This window comes from Sorex araneus, chromosome 6 (assembly GCF_027595985.1).
Source record: "Sorex araneus isolate mSorAra2 chromosome 6, mSorAra2.pri, whole genome shotgun sequence".
Taxonomy (NCBI): domain Eukaryota; kingdom Metazoa; phylum Chordata; class Mammalia; order Eulipotyphla; family Soricidae; genus Sorex; species Sorex araneus.
The window spans coordinates 47746952-47773990 of record NC_073307.1 but is presented as its reverse complement, the minus strand read 5'-3'; the positions used below and the strand labels follow the sequence as shown (position 1 = coordinate 47773990).

The 27039-nt window shown below is 60.4% G+C and overlaps 2 protein-coding genes across 4 annotated transcripts in view; both read left to right on the top strand.

Moving 5' to 3' along the window:
* Positions 1-778: 778 nt before the first annotated feature.
* Positions 779-6736, top strand: ARSI (arylsulfatase family member I). Its single transcript, XM_004620610.2, has 2 exons — positions 779-1402; positions 5214-6736. Exons 1-2 carry the CDS (start codon positions 1086-1088, stop codon positions 6634-6636), a joined length of 1740 nt encoding a protein of 579 aa, XP_004620667.2. The 5' UTR covers positions 779-1085; the 3' UTR covers positions 6637-6736.
* A 6361-nt stretch (positions 6737-13097) lies between these two features.
* CAMK2A (calcium/calmodulin dependent protein kinase II alpha) overlaps positions 13098-27039 on the top strand; it is a 56831-nt gene continuing 42889 nt past the window's right edge. Inside the window, exon 1 of one of the 3 annotated variants that reach the window (XM_004620609.2) lies at positions 13098-13329. In XM_004620609.2, the coding sequence (XP_004620666.1) occupies positions 13268-13329 (62 nt within the window). In that variant the 5' untranslated portion in view covers positions 13098-13267. The remainder of the gene's footprint in view (positions 13330-27039) is intronic. The other 2 variants (XM_055141500.1, XM_055141501.1) reach the window with 2 other exon arrangements.

Sequence of the window (27039 nt, the reverse complement as noted above, 5' to 3'; positions counted from 1 at the left end):
CTGTCTCTTAGGGATCCGGAGAGAACTGGTGTGAGCAGGTATTCTTGCAACAGATACTGGTTCGTCTTGCACGCATACACCAGCGGGAGCAGTTCCCCTGGCAAAGGGAAGCTGTTAAGGCCAGAACCCCATCGCCCGCTTTCCAGTACCCGGCGTTAACCAGAGTCATTCCCATAGTCCACTTCGTTTTAGTGGTCCACTGACGGATAGGTCCAACCCCTCAAAGCTGCAAGTAGCCGTCAGAGACACGCGGAAGTGTTCTGTGACTTAACCCCCTTCCCTCTCTCTGGCCTCGGTTTCTCCCCCTTTGGATTAGAGCAGACAACGACGCGCTATCCTTCCAGGCTGGGCCTGGGAGATGCCAAGACTCCACCATCAAGGAATGTCCTTTCTGGAGCTGTTCTATGGAATTCCAGGCCGGCCCCTCCCTCCTGTCCAGGGCCGAAGCTGGAGCCTGAGGGCCGGGCAGCCCGGGCATCCCGCCCAGGGGCGGAGTCGCCTCGGGGTGTCCCACCCCTCCACCTGGGGCCCGGCGGCAGATGTTACAACTTTTTCGCAATTCTCTCCCGCTGTGTTCCCCACCCCCAGACCCGCCCAAGCCCTGCCTCCCTCCCCTTCCCCTCTGGGGTCCTGCCCGCCTCCCTGCGGGGAGCTCGCTAGTTCTCCGGACTCACTCGGGCGGGGCGAGAGGCCGGGCTGGGGGGCTGGAGGGTCGAGGGGAGGAGAAAAGGGAAAGCAGAAGGGAGAGAAATTAGGAGGCGGGGGCGATTGAGGGCTCGGAGGGAGAGAAGAGTCAGAGGATGGTGCAGAGCACTTTTGGGAAGCCGCCACGCCGCGTCTCGGACTGGCCTGGCTGAGCTGGGGAAGAGAGCGAGGGCGGCGCAGGACGGGCGGGAGGCTGGCCGAGGGCAGCTCAGCGCGGGCCTGACCTCTCCGGAGCGCCTCGCGGCGCCCCCGCGACCACCCGCTGGGTGGTCCCCTGGGGCCCTGAGCGCAGCGTCGGGCGGCGAGCGGGCCGTGCGCCCTGGGCGCGCCGGGCAGTGAGCGCGGGAGCCGTGCGCGGCTGGACGCGCGCGCGGGCGAACATGGCCATGCACGCTCTCACGGGCTTCTCGCTCGTCAGCCTGCTCAGTTTCGGCTACCTGTCCTGGGACTGGTCCAAGCCGAGCCTGGTGGCCGATGGGCCCGGGGAGGCCGCCGAGCAGCCTTCTGCCGCTCCTCCCCAGCGTCCCCATATCATTTTCATCCTCACCGACGACCAGGGGTACCACGACGTGGGCTACCATGGCTCCGATATCGAGACCCCTACGCTGGACCGGCTGGCCGCTGAGGGTGTGAAATTGGAGAATTATTATATCCAGCCCATCTGCACGCCCTCACGCAGCCAACTCCTCACCGGCAGGTAGGCACGGCCGCTGCGGGCCCTGGGATTGCCGTTGACACCCCAGATAGTCCCAGGAGGTAGATTTCCCCCAACAGTACCCCCGCGGGGCCTTGGGAAAGCAGGGCAGATGGGGCCAGTTTTATCTCCAGGTGACACAGTGATGGTTATTTGCTCTTTCTGGGCCTCAGTTTCCCTACACCAACCCTCGTTCCACACCATGTGAAAGGAGAGTGGCTTTCCTTCCCCTGGAGGAACCAGAGGGACTGGCCCTTTTGCAAGCTGCTGCTCTCCAGACCCTCCCCCATGCCCTAACGTCACCAAATCTGTTTTCCTGTCCATAGAATGGACCAGAGAATCATTTTTATTTTGAAAAGGTGTGTGTGTGTGTGTGTGTGTGTGTGTGTGTGTGTGTGTGTGTGTGATGAAATTTCTGGTAACCTGCTTGCTCATCAGAGAATGGCAGCCTCTGTGTGAGGGTAGGACCCCCAGATTGTCTGCAGACGCTGGGAGGAAGCCCAGGAACCATAGACCTGAGGAGAAAAAGAGACCCTGCAGTCACCTGTGTGGCCTTAGGCTAGTTAACTTAACTCCAGTGTCTGATCCTCTTCGCATCATCTCCACTTGCCTGAGAGCCACTTTCTGGATGAGCAGTTGTCCACAGCCAACAAGGAGGCAGGATTACAAGCTTAGAAGAGCAGAGAGACGGGAGGCGGATCGAGGAAAGCCAACTCTGGGCACTTAGAGGAGAAAATCCTTTGGCACGGCTGTAGCTAAGCCTCCTTGGACGGGGTCCAAGGCTTGCTTTCTCCCAAGTTCCACCCAGAAGCCACGGGTGTGATCTCTGGAAGCAGTGCCTTTGCCCGGAGGAGAGAGATGACACATACGGCCCAGGGGCTCCCAACTCTGTTCCCAGGCCCACCTTCAGTGCCTGTAGGAGGAGGGGTTGGGTGGCCTGGAGTTGGAAATCAACTGGCATTTCTCCCTTTGATTTGGCTGTCAGAGTTTAGATCCAGAAACGGAGAAAGGGAAGGGAGAAAGGTGCCGGTGTTTGTGTTGGGGGGTACAGGGTGCACTGCAGAGTGGATGGTGGTGGGATCCAAGACCAAATATGGCATAACCTCCAGAAGAGGGGGGGGAGGGAGGACTCCCCAGCCCCGAGGGCTGTGCACACGTGAGCGTCTCTTGGCAGAGGTGACTTTGGTTTGAAGCAGGGGAATGAACAGCCGCACAGGGCAACCTTCAGCCGCTGGTCTTCGAAGTTAGTGCACTTGGCTGAGCATGGCTGGGCAGTATCTGTCCTCTGCCCCTGCAGTTGGCTCCGTCTCACAGAGGCCAGCTGCTCTCAGGAGTGTCCCTTAATGCAGCCCGTCGCATCTGCAGAGGCTGGAGGAAATGCGTTTCTCACGGCGCTCGCCCACTTTGCGCACCAATGCAGCAGGGCATCCTCGAAGACCCCTTCTTCGAGAGTCCTGCTCCAGGGACTCTGCTCGGGTCAGGGCCAGTTGTTCAGATAGCTTGGTGGAGGTCTGGAGAGGCGGGGCGTGAGAGGGGCTGCGCGTGTTCTGTTGTCCTGGGGTTGCAGCTCAGCTCTGCTGCTTGCCAGCCCTGTGCACTTGGCGGTGTGCTGCTGCCCTTGGGGGAAACCCCAGTTGCATAAACTATAGAATGGATCCAGGTGGAATGTGGCTAGGTGAGACCACAGGAAGCAAACCTGTGAATGAGGAGGGGGCCATTCTATTAAAAATGGTAATAGTCGCTCAAGAGAGCTCACAGCAGTAACAACTTTATATTTTATTTTTTTATTTTTTGCTTTTTGGGTCACGCCCAGCTATGCTCAGGGGTTACTCCTGGCTCTGCACTCAGGAATTACTCCTGGCAGTGCCTGGGGGACCATAATGGGGTGCTGGAGATTGTACCCGGGTTGGTCGCGTGCAAGGTAAATGCCCTACCTGCTGTACTACCACTCTGGAATAGTAACAACTTTAAGAAGAAGTGTGTGCGTGGGGTGGGGGGGGGAGATGAGGGGAGCTGTATTCAATCCCTGAGCCCCAGAGCAGCACAAGTGGGAGTGAACCCCTCTCCCTGATGAAGCAGAGCCAGGATCAGTCCCCAACACTAGGTATGGCACAAAACAACAGCAACAAAATGTAAAGAAAATAAGAAGAAGCAGTGGAAGGATGTATCAGGTAATCAGGTAATAAGGTGTGTGTTGATGGGAAAGGAAAAAGCGAGGGATTCTAACATCCTGGAGTTCTGGGTTTTGTATTTATCTGGGACCTTTAGGATTTGAGTCAAAACTAGATAGCATGTGCAGATCACATGTGGCCTTGGCCCTCAGAAAGGGGACTGGGCTAGGAATGCATAAATAAGGAATGCAGGGTTTGTTCCTGCCAAAGGGCGTTAGCCTGCCTGCATGACCCAGATCCCAGCAGGGAGGTGGGAACTGGCCTTAGAAGCCTTGGGACTTAGAAGGGTTTAGAGATCTCCTATCTAACCAAGTCACCCCTCAAGGTGAGCAAACAGATGCCCGTCCCGTCTCCTTTGCCAGAACAGGGTCTGTTCAACGGACTCTGCTCGAATTCATGTTCTGGATTTAAGTTCCAGCTCTGGCCCTGACCACCAAGTGACCTAGGACAAAGCCCTTCCCTCCTCCAGACATTAGTGTCTTTTAGAGATGAGGAGAATAAACTGGAAGATGGCGTGAACCTAAATGCCTCTGAAATCTGGAGGGCCATTGTTCGCTGATCTATGTGTTTCATGAGTGACTTTGAAATATCATCTGGGTACTAGGAGAGGGGCTGGAGCGATAGCACAGCGGGTAGGGCATTTGCCTTGCACGCAGCCAACGTGGGTTCAATTCCCAGCATCCCATATGGTCCCCCGAGCACCATCGGGAGTAATGTCTGCGTGAAAAGCCAGGAGTAACCCCTGTGCATCGCCGGGTGTGACCCAAAAAAACAAACAAACTAAAAGGGAATTACTCTAGAAAAGTCAGAAGCAAAAGTGAGTCATTCTTTGAAAGAGTTGTGAAATGCTTTCAAGTGGGCTAACCTTTAGGATGGGCTTTCAAGGGTGAGTAGGGGTTTGCTTGTGGGAGCAGGACTGGCTCCAGACCGCATGGAAAAATCTGAAGTCTGGAGCCAGACAGCTGGGTATCAAATCCAAGCCTCATTTATTAATTGCGGGACTCCCAGGGCAAGTGACTCCATTTACTGAGCCTCAGTTTCTTTGTGTGGGAAGTGGGAATAATAATGACCAGTACTCCTTAGGTTATGGTGAGATTTATTTACTTTCTAATTTTTTTTTTTTGGGGGGGGCGGTTTGAGCCATACCCGACAGTGCTCAGGGCTTACTCCTGGCTCTGCACTCAGGGGTCATTCCTGGTGAGCTTGGGGGACGATATGGGGTGTTGGGGAAGGAGCCCTGGTTGGCCATGTTTGAGGCAGAGGCACCACTCCAGCCCCTGTGGTGAGATTTAGGGAGGTAATTTGCATAAAGAGCTCAACGTGTGCTGTCATTATCGTCGTTGTCCTGATTAACTTGGTTCTGTCAAACTCCCAGCTTCCTCGTGTGCGAGCCTCGGTGACTTCTAAACATCAGTCTTCTCTTTTGCCACCTGATCGTAAAATCTGCTTTAGTTACTGAGTTGGACGGCTCAGTGAGATGATGTGCTTGGCCCAGGAGACGATGCCTCTGTTGCAGTTGCCGTGGGGACCGGGCCTGGAGCCCACGTTGGGGAGAGCTGGGGTGGAGGGAGGGCGCTGGTGGCCCAGTGCTGCTCTGCAGCTGACCTGTGCCTTCTCGTGTCCCCTCCCCCGCGTCCCTCCAGGTACCAGATCCACACCGGACTGCAGCACTCCATCATTCGCCCGAGGCAGCCCAACTGCCTGCCGCTGGACCAGGTGACGTTGCCCCAGAAGCTGCAGGAGGCCGGCTACTCCACGCACATGGTGGGCAAGTGGCACCTGGGCTTCTACCGCAAGGAGTGCCTGCCCACCCGCCGGGGCTTCGACACCTTCCTGGGCTCGCTCACGGGCAACGTGGACTATTACACCTACGACAACTGCGACGGCCCCGGCGTGTGCGGCTTCGACCTGCACGAGGGCGAGAGCGTGGCCTGGGGGCTCAGCGGCCAGTACTCCACGCTGCTCTACGCCCAGCGCGTCAGCCAGATCCTGGCCAGCCACAGCCCCCGGCAGCCCCTCTTCCTCTACGTGGCCTTCCAGGCGGTGCACACCCCCCTGCAGTCCCCGCGCGAGTACCTGTACCGCTACCGCGCCATGGGCAACGTGGCCCGGCGGAAGTACGCGGCCATGGTGACCTGCATGGACGAGGCCGTGCGCAACATCACCTGGGCCCTCAAGCGCTACGGCTTCTACAACAACAGCGTCATCATCTTCTCCAGCGACAACGGTGGCCAGACCTTCTCGGGGGGCAGCAACTGGCCCCTCCGGGGACGCAAAGGCACTTACTGGGAAGGGGGCGTGCGGGGGCTGGGCTTCGTCCATAGCCCCCTGCTCAAACGGAAGCGCAGGACAAGCCGGGCCCTGGTCCACATCACCGACTGGTACCCGACCCTGGTGGGCCTGGCCGGGGGCAGTGCCTCGGCGGCCGATGGGCTGGATGGCTACGACGTATGGCCTGCCATCAGCGAGGGCCGGGCGTCGCCGCGCACCGAGATCCTGCACAACATCGACCCGCTGTACAACCACGCAGAGCACGGCTCCCTGGAGGGGGGCTTCGGCATCTGGAACACGGCCGTGCAGGCGGCCATCCGCGTGGGCGAGTGGAAGCTGCTGACGGGAGACCCCGGCTACGGAGACTGGATTCCCCCCCAGACGCTGGCCGCCTTCCCCGGCAGCTGGTGGAACCTGGAGCGCCTGGCCAGCGCCCGCCAGGCCGTGTGGCTCTTCAACATCAGCGCGGACCCCTACGAACGGGAGGACCTGGCCGGCCAGCGGCCCGACGTGGTGCGAGCCCTGCTGGCCCGCCTGGTGGACTATAACCGCACGGCCATCCCTGTGCGCTACCCGGCCGAGAATCCTCGGGCCCACCCTGACTTCAACGGGGGAGCTTGGGGCCCCTGGGCTAGTGAGGAGGAAGAGGAGGAGGAGGAGGAGGAGGAGGAGGGGGAGGAGCAAAGCAGGTCCCGAAGCTTCTCCTGGGGGCACCGCCCAAAGAAATGCAAGATTTGCAAGCTGCGCTCCTTCTTCCGTAAACTCAACACCAGGCTGATGTCTCACCGCATCTGAACGGGATGGGGGGGGCCGCCGGGAGGGTTTCTGTCACTCCACGAGTTTCCCATACTCTAGTCTGGCCCCTCCAGTCTGGTGCCAAAGCCCCGTGTGCAGGGCAGTGGGGCGTGAACTTGGTTTGAGGTGTGTATGTGGGGGGGGGGGGAATAAACCGGACTGGCATGCCTGAGTCTCGGTCGTGCCCTGACCCAGGGTGGTCTGTACAGGCTCTCTGGGCCTCAGTCTCCTCATCTGTAAAATGAGCTCTAGCCACCTCACTGCACTGTGGTTTGGACCTGGGGATCCAGGTGGATGAGCCCCTGCAGACTCGCTGTCTCCTTGCTCAGTCAAAGCCTTGCCCTTGAACCCTGGCCCTCTGCAGGGGGATATGGAGGTCACTCCAGCCCTGGACCCCGCTGAGACATGGGGCTCAGGCAGGGTCCCCTGAGCGCTGACGGTGGGGGTGCAGGAATCTGGGGAGGTCGTTCATGGCTCCACGTGTGGGTCGGTTCTGGGGCCAGACAGGAGGCAGGGGATGGAGCGGGGCGTGCTCTCCTTCCTGCCCTTGGCATTCGGAGGAACTTCGCACTCAGTGGTTGGTTGCAATAGCGCCAAGCATCATGGGAACAGCAGGGAAAACGGCTCCTGAGCCAATGACCAGAACCCTTGGTGGCGGGGGTGTGGTGTCTCCTTTGACCTGGGGCCCAGCCCTTCCCCTCCTGGGTTTGATATTTCCACTGACCCTGTCTACCTTGCAGGACAGGGCAGTGGTGGTGGAGGGACCCACGAGCTTGATTCCAATGCAGCCAGGTCTGGGTATGCGTGTGGGAGGGGGTGTGTGCCAGGGCAGGCGGGCTGGTGCTGGCCGGCCCGGTGCTCGGGGGTAGAGGTGGGCGGCCCGGCCGGGAAGCAGCATCGGAATTCTGGTCTGGTCCGGCTGCTGCGTGACTTCAGACCCCGGACAGCGGACAGCGTCTCAGCGAGCCCTTCCCCGAGGCCCTGCCCTGCGCGGGGGCCGGGGGCGGGGGCCGCAGAGTTCCCCGCCTGCCTGCTGCAGAGCGCGCTGCGTTCTGCATGTCTCCCTCAGGTTCCAGTCGGCGCAGCGTGTGTAGGCGAAAGCCCTGCTGTGAATTTTGAAAATAGTTATTTTTGTCGCTGGCAAAGGAGGCCTGCTAGGACTCGTCAGCCTGGGGATGAGCGGGATGGGTGGGCTGGGCTGGGGTGGGTGCACGGCATGGGGGCTGGGGGGGTGCTTTGGGTGTCGGTGTCAGCGGCATCTCCACGGTGACTGCGCCTGGGAACGTGGGTCTGGCCTGCAGCTGCAGAGCTGGGTCTGCGCCCGAGGCCTTTTGTCCCGGGCCCTGCTCTGTTCCTGCTTGGTGACCCCCCATCCCCACTAGCCCCGGCAGAAACTTGCCCGTTGATGCTGAGCTGCTCTGGGGCAGAGGCGAGCCCTGGCTGAGGCTTCTGGCCCCAGGTACCCTAGCGGCCTGCCTGCTTCGGAGGGGCTCCCCTGAGGGGGTGTCCCAGGCCGGGCGTACCACAGGGGCGTGTTGGCCGTGTCCAGGACCCAGGGTTCTAGGGCCCCTGCAAGGGACTGTGGAGCCAGGGCTGCCCTGAGCAGGGGTGGCGTTGTCAGCAGGGTGCCCTGTCCCAGCGCTAGCTCTGCACCCTCTGCCCTTCGGGGTCACCATTAAAGGCTCTGCTCCCCTCTCCTCTACATCTGCTTTCTGCGGCCGAGGGACCCCGGCTGAGCTGGGGTTGGGGCTGGTGCTGCACCCTGGCTCAGTGCTCACTCGCTGGGACCCAGCACATAGCCCAGAGCCCACTCAGGCTTCCCCCCGTCCTCGGGCCACAGACCCCAGGCCCTGCCTGTCAGCTGACACAGTTCAGGACTCCTGTGCCCCCTCCAATCTGAGGCACTGGGTGCTGGACTCTGCAGCCCCTGAGGGGGTGCCAGGCAAGTGCTGCACCCCATGTGTGTGTGGGAGGGGGTGGGTTGGAGGTGTGTGGGGCAAAGCAGAGATGCCCAGAGAAGCCCCCTGACATTTCCTGCCGGGTGTGGGGCCTGTCTGCTAGCCAGCCGGAAGCAGCATCACCGCCTTGTCCCAGCTGGGCCGTCTCCCTGCGCCCCGGGCTTTGGTGAGCTCACCTTCTGGGGCCGGCTCCCTGTCTTCCTCCCTCTCTGCTGCTTACTTGCATCTCACCTTGGCAGGTAGGCCTGCTGGGCTGCAAAGAGGAGGCACTGCCGTGAACGGGAAGCACGTGCTTCTGGGAGTCGGAATTCTGGACTGTCCCTAATGCAGCCTCACCACCGGGGAATCCTTTGCTCCACCAACTGGAAGGGCCAGGGACCCCCCATCTGTAAGGACGTGGACCCCCATCTATATGGACGTGGACTCCCTGCCTTTAAGAGCCGCCAGCTCCCCCACGGCCTTCCCATCCCCTGTGGCGGGTGTGGGACACACGCAGCCGTGGGCCAGGCTGCCTCATGCCACACCCCTGTCAAGTGGGCTCTGACCAAACCTTCCGGTGGGCTGCGTTAGGGCCGTGATCAGTGCGGTGTGCACAAGGCTTGGCATTAAAGTGGCTGGTCCTATCGTTTCCCAGTCCTGTCTGTGAAGGGATATGTGCCCCCACCCCCGACTTCCCAGGAGGGGACGTGGGAAAAGCCTGTCATGGAACAGCTAGTGCAGGAGCAGGTCAGGCGGGGCAGCCCCTGTCCCCGGGGCGACGGGCTTTCCTGTCCTCTGCAGGGGGTGTCTTTTGTCAGGACATAGAAGAGTCTGACCCGCGCCTCCCCCTGAGAGCAGGTAGTCACTACCCCAGGGAGTCAGCCGAGTGTCCTGCCCCTGGGCCCCTGGCAGGGTCAAGTCTCTCCTGATCCACTTTCCACCATTCCGGCCCCCCGGTGTTCTCTCTGGTGTCTGCCCGGGCCCTGCGGGAGCTGGACATCTGGACTGCGCCTGTGGGTGTCCGAGCTGAGGCCCTAGAACTGTGCCCAGGGCTCGCTCTCCGACCCCATCTCCAGGGGATGCAACGGGGCTTGTAGCCGGCATCCCTGATCTTCACGTTGGAGTCAGGCCAAGCCTGCTCCTGAGTAGCATGTACCAGACAGATGGGGCTGGACACACCAGCTCACATACCTGGTGGGGGCTGGCAGGAAGCACCCCCACCGATGCCATCATGGCCCCTTCTCATGCCACGGAGTCTCCTTGCTGACCCACCAGGCCAGTCTCAGGGCACAGGCCAGGCGGTGGATTAAGGCTGAGCTTCTTCAGCAGTTATGCTCAGGGTCCAAGGGTCCCCGAGCCCCTGCAAAGGGGTGTGTAAGGGTGGCCAAGGACCCCAAAGAGAGCTCATCCTCTTCTCCACTGCCTCCTTCTGCTCTGGACCCCTCATGACCCTGCAGCAAGGGTGGGCCCTGCCCCTGAGCCCAGGGGGAGAGAAAGCAAGGAGGGAGGGGTCGGAGAGAGAGTCAGAGCCCAGGTACCCGGGCTCAATCCCAGGCACCACATATGACCCAGAGTAAGCCCTGAGCATCATTGGGTGTGGCCCCCCAATAAAGCAAAAGGCGAGAGGCCAAAAATAAAAAACCAAAAGGCAAGAGAGACGGAGAGGAGAAAAGGAGAGGAGAAAAGGACTAGGAAGGACAGGGGAAGTGGGAAATGTGTGCGGAGGGAGAGAAAGGGGGAGTCTGGAGCGAGAGGGGAAATGGGAGACAGGAGACAGACCAAGTTCCCGGGGGACAGGGCTGTGGACGGAGGCCAGCTCTGTGGCCTCCACAGAGCCAGTGAAGAGCGGACCAGCGATACCGCCTCTGCCCCTTCCCGTCCTCGGAACCACACTGGTTCTTCCTTGGACACCCCCACCCTCACGGCAGGGAGCAGGGCCGAGCAGACAGGAGAAGCCGGGTGACGGCACCAGGTCCGGTTAGATCCAGTCAGATCCCCGTCAGCCCATCCCGGGCAAGCACCGGCTCTTCGTCGTCGTAGTCATTAATCTTTGCAGGCGGCAGTGAGTGAGCAGGAGCGGCCCAGGCCGTCGGGGAACCGCCACAGACCAGGCCTGGGCCAGGGGCTGCTCAGAACAGGAGGCCAGCTCTGAGGGGACTCCGAGAACAGCACCGTGCATGCTTGCTTGAGTCAGGGTGGGGAGAAGGGGCTGTCTGCACCCCTCCATAACGACGACGCCCCGTCTGTCCAGCGTGTCAGTCACAGGGTGCAGGGAACCCACAGAGCAGGCCTGGAGGCAGTGGGACGATGAACTCTAGCAGGAAGGAGTGAGGCCCGGAGAGGTTAGGCAACTCATCTATTTAAAAAAAAAAAAATTGCTTTCAGTTTGGGGCCACACCCGGCAGGGCTCAGGGCTAATTCCTATCTCTGTGTTCAGGGCTCATTCCTGGCCGTGCTCCGGGGACAACATTGGGGTGCCAGGAATCGAACCCGGGTTGGCTGGGTGCGAGGCCAATGCCTTCCCGCTGTACTATTGCATTGGCTAGGCACACAGAGAACCATGGGACCGTGCTGCCTGTCCCCTAGGGCCCCCACCCCCACCGGCTATGGCTGCTGGCTTTGTGGTGACTGAGCACACCCCGTCTTGGGGTGGGCTGTAGGGTCTGGGCGGCTGAGCACCTACAGGATGGGATTAAGTGGGGCACAGCCCTTCCCCTCTCTTCCCTCCAGGTGCTCCAGCCTGGAGCAGGGCGTTTTGTGCCTGCCCGCGGCCCCCAGCAGTGCGGCCCCTCAGCCCCGGCCTCTCCTCCTGGCCTCTGAATGGCAACGTTGGCGGGAGAAGCGGGAAGCATATTGTGCGCAGAAACAAAACAAAGTGGTTTTTCCTTTTTTCTGAAGGTGGTAATGGTGCAATTAGTAGCTAAGCCATTCCCCCCCTTCCCCGCTTCGCCTCCAGCCCTCCCCTCAGCCTCCCTCCTTCTCCTCTCCCGGGGGGGGAAAAAGAGCTGGCTTGGAGAGGAGCCCCGTCACTCTTGTTTGCTCCCCACTCACAGGAAGGGGGTGGGGTTGGGGGCACCCAGAGGGCAGTGAGTGAGGGTCCCGCTGGGAAGGAGGGTCGCCAGTGAGCGGACCAGTGAACGTGTCCAGCGAGGCAGTTAGGGGGCTGGCAGGGCGGGCTACAACCTCAGAGGCTTGGGGTGGCAGCCTTTGTCCCAGCCGAGCCCACCGGGGACAGTCAGAGTGGGGGCGGGCCGGGGATGGAGGCTCCTGGTCCCACCTTCACCTGTTCCTATTCTCCCCCGGGCCTCAGCTTCCCGTTCCTCCCAGAGGCCCTTCCCCCTGCAGCGCCGGCCTCCCCTGCAGCCCGAGCTGGCCCTGTCTGCTTGGAAGAAACGGAGAAGGAACTAGTGGGAGGGGCTGGGGAGCAGGGCCCCGCAAGGCCAGGGGCACCTGGCTGGGAAATGCCTTTGCTGGAGCGGAACTCAGAGCCTGCCCCTTCCCTGTACCCCTACCCCTTGTTCCCAAGCCTGTGGTGGTATGTGGGAGGGGCGGGGGGGCGGGTCAGGGGGCCACATTGGGGTCGTAGCTGTGGCTGCTGCTTTGAATTGCTGAGCAAGCAGGAAAAGGGCTGGAAATGGCAGGGTAGGGGACCACCCTCTGGGCTGGGCGGGCTCCCCCCACCACTGCCCTCTCTGCCTCTTGGCCTTGGCTTCAAGCACAGCAGAAACTGGGACGTGGGCCCCAGGAGACCAGTCTTCAGGGTCCCGCTGGGTTTGGGGTGTGGAGACTGTGGAGAGGCCCCACCGTCACCGCCATGGGGTGCAGGGGGTGAGGACACCAGGGCTGTGCCCCCCGCCACCCTGCTGTCTCTCCGCACTTTTCTGTCAAGCTGGAATGCCACAGACAAGGTGTTCAAGAGGAGAGTGTGAGAGCAGAACAAGAGACAGAAAAGCTGACACTCCTCCCGTTATGCCCCCCCTTCAGAGACTGTTACAGAGACCCCCACGGTCTGCAGAGAGCCCCATGAACTAGCCATCATTTCGCAGTAAACCTTAGAACCCGCTGTTGCCAGGACAACGGGGCAATACCTGTCTCCCCCGGAGGAGACCAAGTTGCCAGGGCAACAGCATCCTCCTGTCTTTCCCAGGGACCATCCCAGAACGTGGCGCTCACCGGCTGTAACCATGGTAACTGTCTTTTTGCCCCACTTAATCCCATCCTGTAGGCTACCAGGACCCCACAGTTGGGATGGGGGAGGCCGGCAGAGCTCACTTGTGGACTAAGTTTGTCCTCCTTCCCCTCCCCCCGCCCCTCCCTGGGCCCCTCACCTCCAGGGCGCTGGCCCCCGCCCACGGCCCTCACAGGCCTGCAGCACTGTGTGAGGCAGGGCCGGCATTCAGGAGCAGGTTTTGCAGTGGAAGGCGGGCAGGTGTTGGGGAGGCAGTTACCGGGGCAACGGGAACAGGGCGTTTCGGAGGTGGTTGCCATGGGGACCTGGATGCTGACGAAGGCTCGCGAGGCTGTGAGCAGCCACAGTGCCCTGCTCAGAAGCCTGGGGCTCGTCAGTCAAGCCGGCTGTCGGCTCGCACTCGGCAGCCTGGGTGGGCGCGTGGGCCCTCGTTGCGGGAGCCGAGCAGCAGTGCCCCAGCCCTGGGTCTCCGGTGCCGAGCCCCTGCAGCCCGCCCAGCACCAGCATGGCCACCATCACCTGCACCCGCTTCACAGAGGAGTACCAGCTCTTTGAGGAACTGGGAAAGTGAGTTGCACCCCGGAGAGTCCTGGGTGGTGCCGGGGTCAGCGAGGAGGGCGGGCTGCCTGCAGTGCTCAGAGCACACGCACGGAGGGGGTCCCGCACACATACAGTGTCGGAGTCAGGGCTGGGTGTATTTCTGGGTGCACAGATGTGCTAAGGGCAGCGGGTGAAAGGGCTGATGGTGGGTGCATGCACGTCCGTGTACACACACACACACACACACACACACACACACACACACACGCACACTGCATGTGACCCTGGGGAGGATTCTCAGAAACTCGGGCTCTGAAAGAAATCCTGCCAGTCGGCTGAGTTCAAGGCTGGAATTCCCTGCTGAGTTCCTCCCGAGATGGCCATCTGCTCCCAACTTGGATCCCTCCGGGGACTGAGAGTTCTCTGCCTCCCAGAGAACTTTAGATCCCTGCAGAGGCTGTGTGGGTGACTCGAGCTCCCCCTCCTCCCGGCTCGGCTCCCTCCAGGGGAAGAGTGTTGTCGGGAGGCAGGGGTTAACAACAGTGGCAGAGCGGCTTCCTGGGTGAGGGGAGGATGGGAAGGGCTATCAGGCTGTTGCAGGAGGCCGGGAGCGGGAGGGACCACTTCTTGCCCCCAGAAAACTTGTCCAGCCCTGAGCTCATTTTCTGCTGCTGCTGTTTGCGGGTGGGGGGCGGGGGCGGACAAATGCAGAGGCGAACCATGGGGTGGCTCGGGGAGCTGGGGAGGACCAGGGCAGTGTTCCTGGTTGGCTGGCTTGGCGGAGATCCCCGGGATGGATGGGGGTGAAGGTGGTGTTTTTCCCGTGGGCAAAGCAGCCCTGGTACCCTGATGGTGGCAGGAGGGCAGGGGCTAGGGGTTCTGGGAGCAGAGGGGTGCTGCCACAAAGCCCTAACCCGGGCACGTAGGAGTGAGAAACTGAGTCTGGGTACACCTGTGGGTGCTGTGTGCAGGACAGGCTGTTCTAGTTAGAGGCTCGATGTGCAAGGGTGCCCGGTGAGAACGGTGACCTGCGGGGGCCTCCGGAGTGCCGAGGGCTGGTATCCAGGGGACTGAAGCTGGGAGCATGCATGACTGCGTATGCACGCTCATGGCAAGTCCCCAGGCAGAGGTTGGGTGGGTGCAGAGAGCCAACGGGAGAAGGGGGCCCGCCTGGGGTGGGATGCAGCTGTGTGCCGGGAGGCTTGACCATGCCAGTCTGTGTGAGGCTGGGGCCTGCAGGCATGGAGGTGTGGGTGTTGGAGGCTTGTGTGAGCTCATGCTCATGTCTGCATGTGTGTGGGGGGGGGGGTGGGGGGGTGACAGGCAAGGCGGGGGGGTGATAGGCCGTGGCTGTGCACAAGTAGCTAACACACACACACACACACACACACACACACACACACACACACACACACACACACACACACACACACACACCTACTGGTGCGCGGGGTTCTCCTGGCACCAGAGTCCCTGTGCTCGGCACAACTGCAGACTTGCTGAAGTGTGTTTCTGGCCAAGGGGGTGGCAGTGTGGTCAGCACAAACTGTTTGGGGTTTCTCTGGAGGCCCAAGGCCGTGAAACTTGCGGGAATGTTCTGAGGGGTGTTTCCTCAGGCCCACTGGAAGCCCAGGGGGGCCAGAGCTGCCCGGGAGGCTCGGGCCGAGATTCAGAGTGGGGACTGCGTCACAGACAGCAGTGAAATGGAGCTGGGATGTGACTTGGGCGCTGAGTGAAAACCAGTGATGCTTTGGCCCCCAAGAGGAGGTGGGAATATTCCCCTGTTCCATGGGGAGTCTCCCCTCTCCCGCCGTCTCCACTTCAGCCCCAGCCCTGGGGGCAGGAGGTGCCCGGGCTGGTGCCCACATCCCATGTCTGGGTGCTTGCAGAGACAGGCAAGGATGGAGCTGCTGGCGAGAGAGAGCCCCGGCATGGCACTGACAGGAGAAACCAGGCTGGCGGCACGGCGGGGCTCTGTCGAATCAATTCCAGACTTCTCCCTGCCGGGGCTACCAGTGCTCTTAACATATTTTTAGGTCACATATTCCTCCAGGAGTCGATGAATGCCTCAGTGTCCATTCCCCAGCCATCTGCGCCAGCTCCAAACAGCAGCGGGACGCTCAGGACGTCAGGGAGGCAGAGGGTGGGCCGGAGCTCGGGTGCTGCCCTGGGGAAGGGGGAGTGGGAGACAGCCCGGGGAGTGACTGAGGAGGCCGGAGACCCCAGCCCTGGTCCTCAACTTCAGCCCCAGCCCAGGGGGCAGGAGGTGATGCCTTGTGATACTTGGCACTGACCCAGCTCAGGGAGGGGTCATCGACCAAGCCCTGCGTTCCCCCCCAGGCCTGCTGGTGGAAGCAACTTCTCATCGATGGCCTTTGAGGACCGCGAAGCCAATGGGCCCGGGGCCCAGCTGCAGTCACAGCCCAGAACCCACTTTTGATTGCGGGGAGCGGGGCTGGCAGAGGCCTCGGGTCAGCCCGACAGGAACCTGGGACCTCTCCCACCCCGCCCGCACTGCCCAGCTGCAAAGCAGGGTGCCAGTCTCTCCGGGCTCTCTGGCAACCTGCCCAGCGACGCCCGGCCGGCAGGGCCGGCTCAGAGGACCAAGACGCTGCCCCTGTCCAGCCTGCCAGGCAGACGTGGGGGCTCATGAGCTGCAGTCAGGGCCCTGGCTCGGGCTTCTGGGGCCTCTGTGCTGCTACCGCGGCTGACTGGACGGCAGCACCTGAATTCAGGTGGGCCGGAAGTGCTGGTCCCCCTGGAGGCCTGAGGCACGGCTCTCTCTTGGGAGCCCAACCCAGCTCACGTCCTCCACCTTGACCCCAGTCCTCCTTCCTGGAGGGGCAAGCCCAGGGCCCCGGGGGCAGAGAAGCAGCTTGGGGTGGGGCCATAGCACCTGGGAAGGCCCCCGGCAGAACCCGGGCAGGGTGGGAGTTCATGTCAGAAATCAGAGGGGGAGGCCTGCTCAGCGTCCGTCCAGGCTCCTCGGGGTTCTCAACCCCACCCGGGCCGGCCGGACAGAGCAGCCTCCAGGTTTCAGAGAGGAGGGAGGGCTGGAGGGAGCTGGCCACCCCTCTCCTTCGAAACCAGCCAATGGAGGGCCTGGAGCCTGGAACCGGGCTGCCTGCAGCCGGACTTACCTGAACCCTGTCTCCTCCCGCCTCCCGGCTCTGGGCCACTAATAGATGTTCCAGAAGAGGGATGCTGTGCCCGACTCCGGGACCATCCTGGAGGCTCCACTTCCCTTGGGGACTTGGGCTCTAACATCTACCGTGAGCTGAGCCACTGACAAGCCCTTCCTGCAGGGTGCTTAAGGGACAGACCCGTCCTAGGTCGCAGTGGCCACCCAAGAGTCAAGGGCTTCTAACAGCCTTTCCAACTCACAGCTCTCCAGCTTAGTGGCAGGTGTTCAGCCCTTAGTTCGACTCTAGGCAGGCCGATGACTTACTCACCCATCTCACAGATGTGGAGACTGAGGCCGGGGGCCCGAGCCGCAGCCCTAGACCTGCACTGGGTTGGTGTTCAGTTAGGAGATGAGGGATCCTTGTGCTGTGCATGGGGAATCTCCCCTGTCCTGCCGATAGCAGGGAACTCTACCTTCCTGGTGACCTGGACGGAGGATCGAGTCAACCCCCCCCCCCCCATTCCACCATGGGGAGATGCTGAACCATGGCTCATTTTCCAAGCCTGGTGCAGTATCTGATGTTTTGATGTACTGGGTCTTTCTGGCTGCACCCTAGCCTTTGTGGGCCTCAACTTTGCCATCTGTACAATGGGGATCACAGACCTCTTGCAGATGCCCGAAATAGCCCATCAGAGCTGCCAGTGCTTCCTGGAAGAGAGGCGCTCATGGAAAATGTCACGCTCCCGGAACATCTGAACCGGAAGAACCAGATGCACCATCCACTCCTAGCGCAGATGGTGGCGCTGGCTCCCAGTACAAAGAGATTTGCACCAGGCCCCAGGGAGAGGCGACGACAAGGCCAGGGCTAGGGCTGAGGTGCAAGGGCAGAGACTCGGGGTGAGGGCGGCTCTCCTCGCCTCTCCTCCCCGCCCCACGGCGCGCACGTGTTCTGGTGCATGCCGCAGCCTTCCGCCCCCGCACCGCCGCCCCCACACAGGATGAGCCACACTGACACCGCGAGCCTCCTCCTGCCCGCCCGCGCCCAGCACCTCTGCCGGCACCCCTGCAGTCCAGGCCGCCTCTGGGCGCACGCAGGGCGCGCATTCTAGCCTCTGCACAGGGCACCCAGCGCCGCGGCCCCTGCTGCCTGCAGAGTGTAGGAGCGCAGGGTGAAAGCCGGTGTGAGGAGAGCGGGTGCTGCCGCTCTGCCCTGCTCCTGCTGCCAGCCTGATCGCCCAGGGGCTCTGCAGGCCTGCCGGGCACAGCCCCCTGAGCCCGTCCTACCTGCGGAGGCCCAGCCAGGCCCTCAGTCCTTGGGGCCAAGGCTCAGTGGCACCTCTGAGGCGTCAGGAACTTTCATCGGAGAAGCCTGGGGACTTAGTGACTTGGGGGCATGTCAAAGGAGTGATTCTTACCGCTGCTAAGTGTTTCCTGAGCACATACTTAGTTCGCCGTCCCTGCCTGAGCCCAGCACACACCCTGTAAAAGACTTAGGACAGTCTCCGATGATGTGGGGAACCACGGTTGGAAGTTGACATTTGGTGACTTGGGGAACTCTGAGGGGACTGCAGCAGGATTCACGCTTGCATGAATCTCAGACCTGCTCGGTCTCGGAGAGCAGGCACCGAGAGGGAATATTTAAAAAACTGTAAGTTGCAAGGGGGGGGGGGGAGGAAAGAAGTAAATTGCTTCGAAGATAGTCCAGGGTGGGTGATGGAGATCCAGAAGCCAGATCAAGGGAGACCGGCTGTGGGAGGGGAGCGGTAGCACTGCAGGTAAGATGTGTACCTTGCACACAACCAACCCAGGTTCGATTCCCGGCATCCCATAGGGTGCCCAGGAGCACAGCCAGGTGTGATTCCAGAGTTCAGAGCCAGGAGTAACCCCTGAACACTGCCAGGTGTGGCCCCAAAACAAAAACAGAGGGGGGAGAGAAAGGGGGAGGGAAGGAGGGAGAGAGAGAGTGGGAAGGGAGAGAGGGGGGAGACAGGGGGAGGGAAGGAGGGAGAGAGAGAGAGAGTGGGGGTGAGAAGGGAGAGAGGGGGAGAGAGGGAGAGGGGGAGGAAAAGAGGGAAGGAGAGTGGGGGAGAGAGGGAGATGGGGATTAGGGAGGGAAAGAAGGGAGAGAGAGGGAGGGGAAAAAGAGAGAGATGGAGGGAGGGAGAGTGAGAGAGGGAAAGAGGGGAGGGAGGAGTGAGAGAGAAGGGGAGGGAGGGAGGGAGGGAGGGAGGGAGGGAGAGAGGCTGAGGAGCGCGGGAGCTTTTGTAGGAGAGGAGGTGCCTCAGGGTAGCACATCTGCCCCTATATCTCAGGGACACCCCAGGGCTGTCCAAGGCGCTCCTGAAGGGAAAGCACAGCCGACCCTCACAAGGAGGTAAAAATGGCTCCACCGAGGGACATCTCCGGTGTCAGGCCTGCCCGCAGCTCACATGCACAGGCCTCTGGAGAGCCCAGGTCCCCTCCTGCCCCACTCCTGCCCGCACCCAGAGAGGGGCTTGTCCGCCAGGGTGGAGTGGGAGGGGCTCAGGGGCCCAGAATCGTGTCAGTGCTCTGTGAAGTTTGGCGAGAAGGGTGCTAGAACAGAGAGGGCCAGGCCTTGCCGGAGACACACAGCCGCCATCCCTACACCCAGGAGTCCAGCGCGGAGCTCGGTCTGCAGCTCTGAGGGCTTAAAGCTTGGAGCCCCTTTCCCTGTAGGTCTTCCGGGGTGGGGCTGTGAGCCAAGCCAGCAGGCTGCCCTGGGCCATCTCCCTGGCCCTCCCGCTTCTCACCCTCGCTGTCAAACCCTCTGCATGTTTTTCTCTTCTTTTCTGTAACCCATTGAAGAAACCTCTCGTGCAGCCCAACCCAGGAATCTGTCGGAGCTTCTGCTGGTTCTATGTTCCCTGCGGCAAACAGAATCTTCCGGTTCCCAGGCCGGCTGTGTCCCCCACGAGACTTCTGCTGGGTTGGGGGGGGGGGGCGCAGGCAGGGGGAGGGGCGTGGGGGGAGGTAGGAAGCGGCCTTCGGGAGACATGGCGTTCCGGAGCATCTTCTGGAGTCTGTGAGTGGGCGGCCTGCAGCGCAGGGGGCGGGTGGGGGTGTGGCTTCCGCGAGGGGGCCTGGGATTCTCTGTCTGGAAGCCTGTAGATTTCTGGGCAGCTGCTGTGGCCGCAGGGCAGAGGGGAGAAAACAGGGACCCAATCCAGAGCCCCAGCCCTTGCTTCCTGTCCCCATGGTGGGACCTGCTGCTGTGGCTCATACGTCATCAAGGAAAGGCTCTGCTGCATGAAAAAGAAAGATAAAAAAAAAAAGTGGACTTAAAAAATGACAACATGGGTCGGAGTCATAGGACAGTGGGTAAGGCACTTGCCTTGCATGTGGCCGACCCAGGTTCCATCCCCGGCATCCCATATGGTCCCCTGAGCATTGCCAGGAGTATTTCCTGAGTGCAGAGCCAGGAGGAACCCCTGAGCATTGCCACGTGTGAACCCCCTCCCCCAAAAGACGACCACTGTTGGTTTCACAGAGGATAAACTGCGTCTCAGAGACCAAAGGATGTGCTTCAGCCCCGTGGAGGGGGCACTGAGGCAGCGTGATTGTGTCTGGGCGTGAGGGTGTGGGATGCAGCAGCACCATGAGAACCGGCTGCCTCTGAGCCCAGAAACGCACCCCCGGGTGTGTTATTTTCTTCCCACTCTGGGGCTGAGATACCCCAAGGTCCATCGAAGAATCCCCCCCGCCCCCAAGTAAGGAACTCTCTGTGCAAGGCTGAGGGATGGGGAAAAAACAGGACCATGGGTCCTGGGTTCAAGGTCTGGAGGCCTCAGATTCTCTTTGTGTGGGTGGAAGGAGCCCAAGACGGTGAGGCAGGACTGACCTCTCAGCTTCTCACCTGCTGGTCAGCCCCGAGAGAGCTGCAGTGGGTCCCCCAGCCCGTGCCTTGCGCGGGGCCCCGGGGCTGAGGAACGGACCGGGCTGGCGCTCAGATCTCCCCCAGACTTCCACCCGGCTCTGTCCGAGGTCACCCCCAGCTCGGCTCAGAGAGGTGCAGGCCTCGGTCTCGAGAGGACAGGGCATCAAGGCGCCCGTGAGGAAGCATGCAAGTAGCTCGCGTGGAGAGTGGGGTCAACAGGTGTGGACTCCTGCCAGTGGCTCTTCCAACCCGCTGACTCCTTGGTGGGGGTGATGGGGATGCCGACAGCGGCAGGGGAACTGTGTCACGTGTGCTGAGCGTCTGCGGGCACCCAGAGGCAGGGAAGGGCCCAGGCTGGAGCCCCCTGAGGGAAGCACCGAGAGCAGAGAGCGGACAGGGTTCTGTTGGCAGGGGGGTGCCAGGGCAGGGTAGCCCCCTGGCACAAAGGGATGACGGGGGGGGGGGGGGCCTCAGCGCTGGCTGCTTAGTGGGTGGGCCACGAGGTCCTGGGGGCAGCCGGGGGAGGGGTGGGCGGGCAGGGGGGAGGGGGTGAGCCTAGCACCAGCTTTGCTTCCACCAAGCCCCGGGGGCGGGAGCCAGATTGTGGTGGGATCAGGGAGAGTGGGAGGTGGGAAGAGGAGGCGGCGGATGTCGGACACTTGTTCTAGAAGTTTGGCAGCAAAGAAGGGCAGAAGGAAGTGGCCCAAGCTGCTGGGTCGACAAAAAGGCTCTTGGTTTTTAGTTTCTGAAAATGTCCTCGGCAAGGTGGCTGTTTCCTTCTCCGGGAGGCCTGAGGGCGTCTGAGGAAGCCACCAGTGGGGGAAAGATCTTCATGCTTGTCAATCAGACTCCCAGGAATCCAGAATGGAAGAAGGGCTTGGGATTGTGCTGTCCCTCCTCCCCACCCCACCCCCAGTGCTCCTGTCTGTCAAGCCACGGGCAGACCCACTAGGTGTGCGGTTGTGGGGGGGGCGGCCTTTAGAGGAGGTAGCAGTTGACCAGCCTGTGTTGCACGAACCCCACTCCATCCCAGCCTGGGACGCATCTCCCTCGAATGGCCCCAGGAGGAACTGGGATTGCAGTTCCTCAAACACCCTTCAAAGAGGGAAACTGAGGCCCAGAAGGATAACAAAACAGGTAGCCAAGTGGGGTGGAGGCCCAGATCTCGCCCCCACCCCCCACCGCAGCCCAGCCATCCCCCAACGCTGTCCCTGGCGGTGGCAGGCATCAGAGGGTATTTCAGGCGAAGGTGGGGAGCGGCTGGTGGGCTGCGAACCAGGAGCGCCCAGGACACCGAGTCTGCCAGGCGAGAGGAGAAGCAGTTTCCCAGCGTGGAGCTGGCTTTCCACGGCCCATTAACACATCCCCACGTTCCCAGCCCCTCCAGGCCCACTGTCCCCTGCCCTCTCGCGTGTCTGCTGCGCGGTGGGTGGGTCTCCCCACCTGCTGGCCAGCCCCCTCTCGCCACTCCCCCAGGCCTACTTCTCCCCTGAGCTGGGTAAGCCGGGTTCATTCTGAGACCCTAATGCAGCTGTTCTTATCACTTCTGGATAAGGGTGCCTTTGACAGCCCTTGGTTGTTGAGTGTTGACTCCACGCCAGGGACCAGGGGCCGTGCTCAACCCACCACCTACCTTAGGGTCTCGGTGTCAGGAAAGCACACAGGGTGCATCCCTCTCATCAGCCGTGTCCAGGGAGGAAGCCACTTGGCCGAGGTGAACGGGCAGAACGTACAGGACGTAGCCTTGGAGGCGGGCCAGTGCGGGTAGAGGACCCATCACCACACACACAGCCCGGGGGCCAGTAGCCACAGCGGTAACAGACCACCAGACCGCACCTGGGACAGCCAGGGATTCAGCCATGGATCTACAGTGTCCCCCCCCCCCGCCTCCCTCAGTCTCGGTGTGGGGTGGCCGGGCCATGGAGGAACTCTCCAATGGAGAGACATTTCGATGAAATAAAATGGGAAACTCCCTTCTTCCATCCCACGAGCCACATTGAGCGTGTTCTGCACACGAGGCTGGCCTGCAGCTGCCACGTGAGGCAACACAGACGGTTCCCATCCGGTGCTCAGAGCTGGTGAAGGGCAGCCGAGCACGGCGGGCACTGTGCTGTGAGCCCTGGATGGGCTGTGACAAGCTGTGATGGGTCTAGCACTGTCTCTGGACCCTGGAAGTAGAGTCAACACTCCACAGACAATGCCTTCAGGGGGTGCAGCGGAGGAAACTGAGGCCCACCCCCGGCACCCCTGGCCGCAGACCGCCCAGACAGCCTGAATTCTGCCTGCCACTTTGCTCTGCGCACACGCAGGACCCCTCAGCAGCCTGGAGATACGGGGGACACGCGTGTGCTTGGTCCCTTGTGGTTCTCGCGGCATCACTGCTGTCGGCACCCATCTCTGTAGGCAGATTTAATCCCACACCTTCACGGGTACCCCACCCACCCACCCACCACCTGCTGCATGGGCCCCGATCCTTGCTCCCATACCTGTACTATGGTTGGGAGACCACCTGTCCCAACTCCAGCCCGGGGAGCACCCATTCATACGAGCAGTGTGGGAATGTCATGCCCGAATTTCAGATCCCCAGTAGCAGAGAGACCAAGTCCACACACGATCATGCAAAAGCGAAGGGACTTTATTGCTAACTGGAGGTAGGGTCCAAGTCTCATCCAACACAGCGGAGTCTTGGCAACGACCCTGACTCCAAATCAGAAGAGGTTTATATAGGCTTAAAAGTTTCAAAGTTAAGCAAAGTACTATGGGAACAGTGGTCAGGCAATAGTTAAACAAGAGTTTCCCGCAACAGTTTATGGTTACATTCTCTAAGGTTTCTGGCACACTTGTGATTGATTGGGTACACTTGCTGGGCCCTGGAACTTTCCAGGTGGGTTGAGGATGGCTAGTTTCACATTGTTTCATTGTTTCATTGCTGGGAAACAAACTGTTTCAGTTCCAGGATCTGAACCTGAGGGCCTAGCTGAGATTTCTTTCTTTCTTTCTTTCTTTCTTTCTTTCTTTCTTTCTTTCTTTCTTTCTTTCTTTCTTTCTTTCTTTCTTTCTTTCTTTCTTTCTTTCTTTCTTTCTTTCTTTCTTTCTTTCTTTCTTTCTTTCTTTCTTTCTTTCTTTCTTTCTTTCTTTCTTTCTTTCTTTCTTTCTTTCTTTCTTTCTTTCCTTCCTTCCTTCCTTCCTTCCTTCCTTCCTTCCTTCCTTCCTTCCTTCTTCCTTCCTTCCTTCCTTCCTTCCTTCCTTCCTTCCTTCCTTCCTTCCTTCCTTCTTTCTTTCCTTCTCTCTTTCTCTCTCTCTCTCTTCTTTCCTTCCTTCCTTCCTTCCTTCCTTCCTTCCTTCCTTCCTTCCTTCCTTCCTTCCTTCCTTCCTTCCTTCCTTCCTCTCTTTCTTTCTCTCTCTCTCTTTCTTTCTTTCTTTCTTTCTTTCTTTCTTTCTTTCTTTCTTTCTTTCTTTCTTTCTTTCTTTCTTTCTTTCTTTCTTTCTTTCTTTCTTTCTTTCCTTTTTGAATTTTGGGTCAAACCCTGCGATGCACAGGGGTTACTCCTGACTCATGCACTCAGGAATTACTCCTGGCAGTGCTCAGGGGACCATATGGGATGCTGGGAATTGAACCTGGGTCGTTGAACCTGGGTCGGCTGCGTGCAAGGCAAACGCCCTACCCACTGTGCTATTGCTCCAGCCCCATAGCTGAGTTTTCTTATTTCTGCCGCCAGTTTCGCCCTTACAGGAAGGCACTGGTGAACATTTTATGAGTTTCCAGGGGTTGAACCTGGGTTCAAACTGCATGCAAGTACTGGACTGCATGCAATCCATTGTACTATGTCTCCTGCCCCATCCAGCGAGTCTTTTTGACCAGAGGCAGCGAGGACAGACGTGAGCACTGGCTTGCTGTCCCCAATCTCTTTTCTGCGAGTCTCCTTCTCATCTCTCTGGGCAGGTGGGGGTGAAGTCTTCAGTTAGTGGTGGGGGAGAGAGAGCCAGAAGCCCGGTCCCTCTCTGCCTTTCATCAGGCTAGTCCTATGTCCAGTGTTTGTCATGTGACTCCTTGATTTCCCCCCAAATCAAGGAGGGAGGTAGATGCTCTTGTCCCCACGGGAAGAACACAGAAGTGCTGAGCTCACCAGCATGCAGCCACCAGGGACAGGGGTGGAGGTGGCCACCACCGTTGGACCTCCAGGCTTGGGGACTCCAGAGACCCCACTCCAGCCTTGGTGTCCTCCTGGCTTAGAAAAGGCCTCCTCAGCCTCCACCCCAGGCATGGGAGGGTCTTCGGGAACACAGACCCTCCATGTGCCCCCCCCGCCCACCACCTGGATCATGGTTAGGGGGTCTAGACTTCCAGCAAAGCGTGGTGCCCTGAAGGACAGCTGAGTGGAGCAGTGACACGGTTTCCCACTTTGTTTGGGGGCCACATCGAGCAGCTCTGAGGAAAGTGTGTGCCAGGGTGCTGGGGGTCCCCTGTAGGGCCAGGGAAGGGTCCTGAAGCCCCCACCGCAAAGCACATCTCCTCAGCCATCTCCTGACCCTTGCCCTGCTTCACAGAGCTGGAGTTTTTAGTTTTTTTTTTTGGGGGGGTCGTTTTCTTTGGGGCCACACCTGGTTGTGCTTCAGGGCTTCCTCCTAGCTCTGTGTTCAGGGATCACTTCTGTTGGGGCTGGAAGGGCCGTATGGGGTGCTGGGTCGGACCCAGGTTGGCGGTGGGCAAGGCAAGCACCCTCCCCGCTGAAGCATCGCTCCGGCCCAGGTCCTGGTCTCTCGGGGCAGAGCTGCTCTGCGGGGGCCCAGTGCTTCCTTGGGGATGGGCAGTCAGACTTCTAGAAAGATGACAGGGCTGTACCCAGCTGGCTGGGAGCGCCCTCTGGACTGCAGGGCAAATGAAAATACAGATCCCAGGTTCTGCTGGGTCAGGCTGGGCGGGCCTGGGAATAGGCATTTTTGAAAGAGGCCAAGGGAATTCTGAAGAAACTAGCAAGCTTAGTCCCTTTTCCTGGACCTTCCCTGCCCCTCCCTCTGGGTCTCCTCTCCTCTGTATCCCTCAACACCCCCCTTCCTCTCCCTTTCTTCACTCCTCATCCCTCCCTCCACCTCTCCCTTTTCTCTCCTTCCCTCCTGCTCCCCTTCCACCTTCCTCTGCTCATCTGACCCTCCATCCTTCCATCTCTCCTCCTCTCCCCTCTCCCCTCCCATCCCTACCCCTCACTCCTCTCCTTTCCTCTCTGCCTCCCTGTGCATCCCCTTCCCCTCCCCCAAACATTTCCACTTGCACATATTCAGGAGTCAGGACTGAGCTTGGATTCTGCCTGGTGAAGGTGAAACTCTCCCTGCACAAGGGGTTTGTAGCCCAGCTTCCCAGGCACCTTACCCTGGGCTCTAGAACCTTCCCCAGGGTAGCTCTTTTTGGGTCACACCGGCAATGCTCAGGGGTTACTCCTGGCTCTGCACTCAGGAATTACTCCTGGCAGTGCTCAGGGGACCATATGGGATACTGGGAATCGAACCTGGGTCAGCCACATGCAAGGCAAACGCCCTACCCACTCTGCTATCACTCCAGCCCTGTCCTGAGGATAGCTCTTTTTTTTTGGGGGGGGGTCACACCCGGCAATGCTCAGGGGTTACTCCTGGCTCTGTACTCAGGAATTACTCCTGGTGGTGCTCAGGGGACCATATGGGATGCTGGGAATTGAACCCGGTTGCCGTGTGTAAGGCAAACGTCCTACCCTCCGTGCTATCGCTCCAGCCCCAACGATAGCTCTTAAGCCAGTCCCTGCCCTGGCTTTGGAGACTCCTCCTGCCTGGGGCACCTTTGGGAGTCGACTGAGTCCTGCTGGATTCTAAGAGGCCCAACAGCGACTCCTCTCCCCAGCTCAGAGCCCCCGCTTGCTGCTGTTGCCTCTCCCTCCCCTGTCTGCCAGGGCACTTGCCAATGTGCGCAGGGGAGAAAGTGCAAGTCAGGATGGGCCTGGATGGGCCAGCTCAGATCTGGGTGAGAAGGGGACCTCCCGGGAGGCAGCAGGAGCACAGAGGGGGTGGCCAGAGCACATGAGGGATAGTGGGTGGCTGAGTCGCACTGTCCACTTACGGATGGACGCCTGCTTGCTGCTCTATGGCCCCTTCTGATTCCTCCGGTCTCTTTGCTTGGCTGAGGGGCCACTCCCTGGGGGGAGTGGGGGTGCTGCTCATGGCGCAAAGCTTGGTGTCCCTGTGATGCTGGGGGTCGAACCCAGGCTCCTACAGGCTCTGATCCTCATGCAGCCTGTGACTCTTCCTCATATGTCCCTTCCATTTTTCACTTCTCCCTCTGGCCCGTGGGTTTGAGCACTGCACCCTTTCCCGCCCCGTGCCTCCCAGTGCTCCCTCTGAAGCTTGAACCCGCCAGCATGCCTCAAGTTTGGCAGAATGGGTGGGGCAGGGAGCCCAGAATCTAAGGAGCCAGGAGCTTCCTTTAACAAGCCCCTCCACATTGCGTGCGCTGCCGTGGGGAGCCTGCCCAGGACACCCCTTCTTGCCTCCAGCCTGTGTTAGGGCATCAGGGATGAGGCCGCCAGCACTGTCCAGCCCTTAGGGGCTCCCTAGGCTCAGCTGGTCTTGGTGTTGGGGATACCACAGCTGCCTACCCCCCCACCATGTACCTCCCAAATAGTTTAGTCTGGCTGGACACTATGTTTCAATTATTTTAGAAAAAGGTGCCAACATTTGAAAAATTGGAAAATTT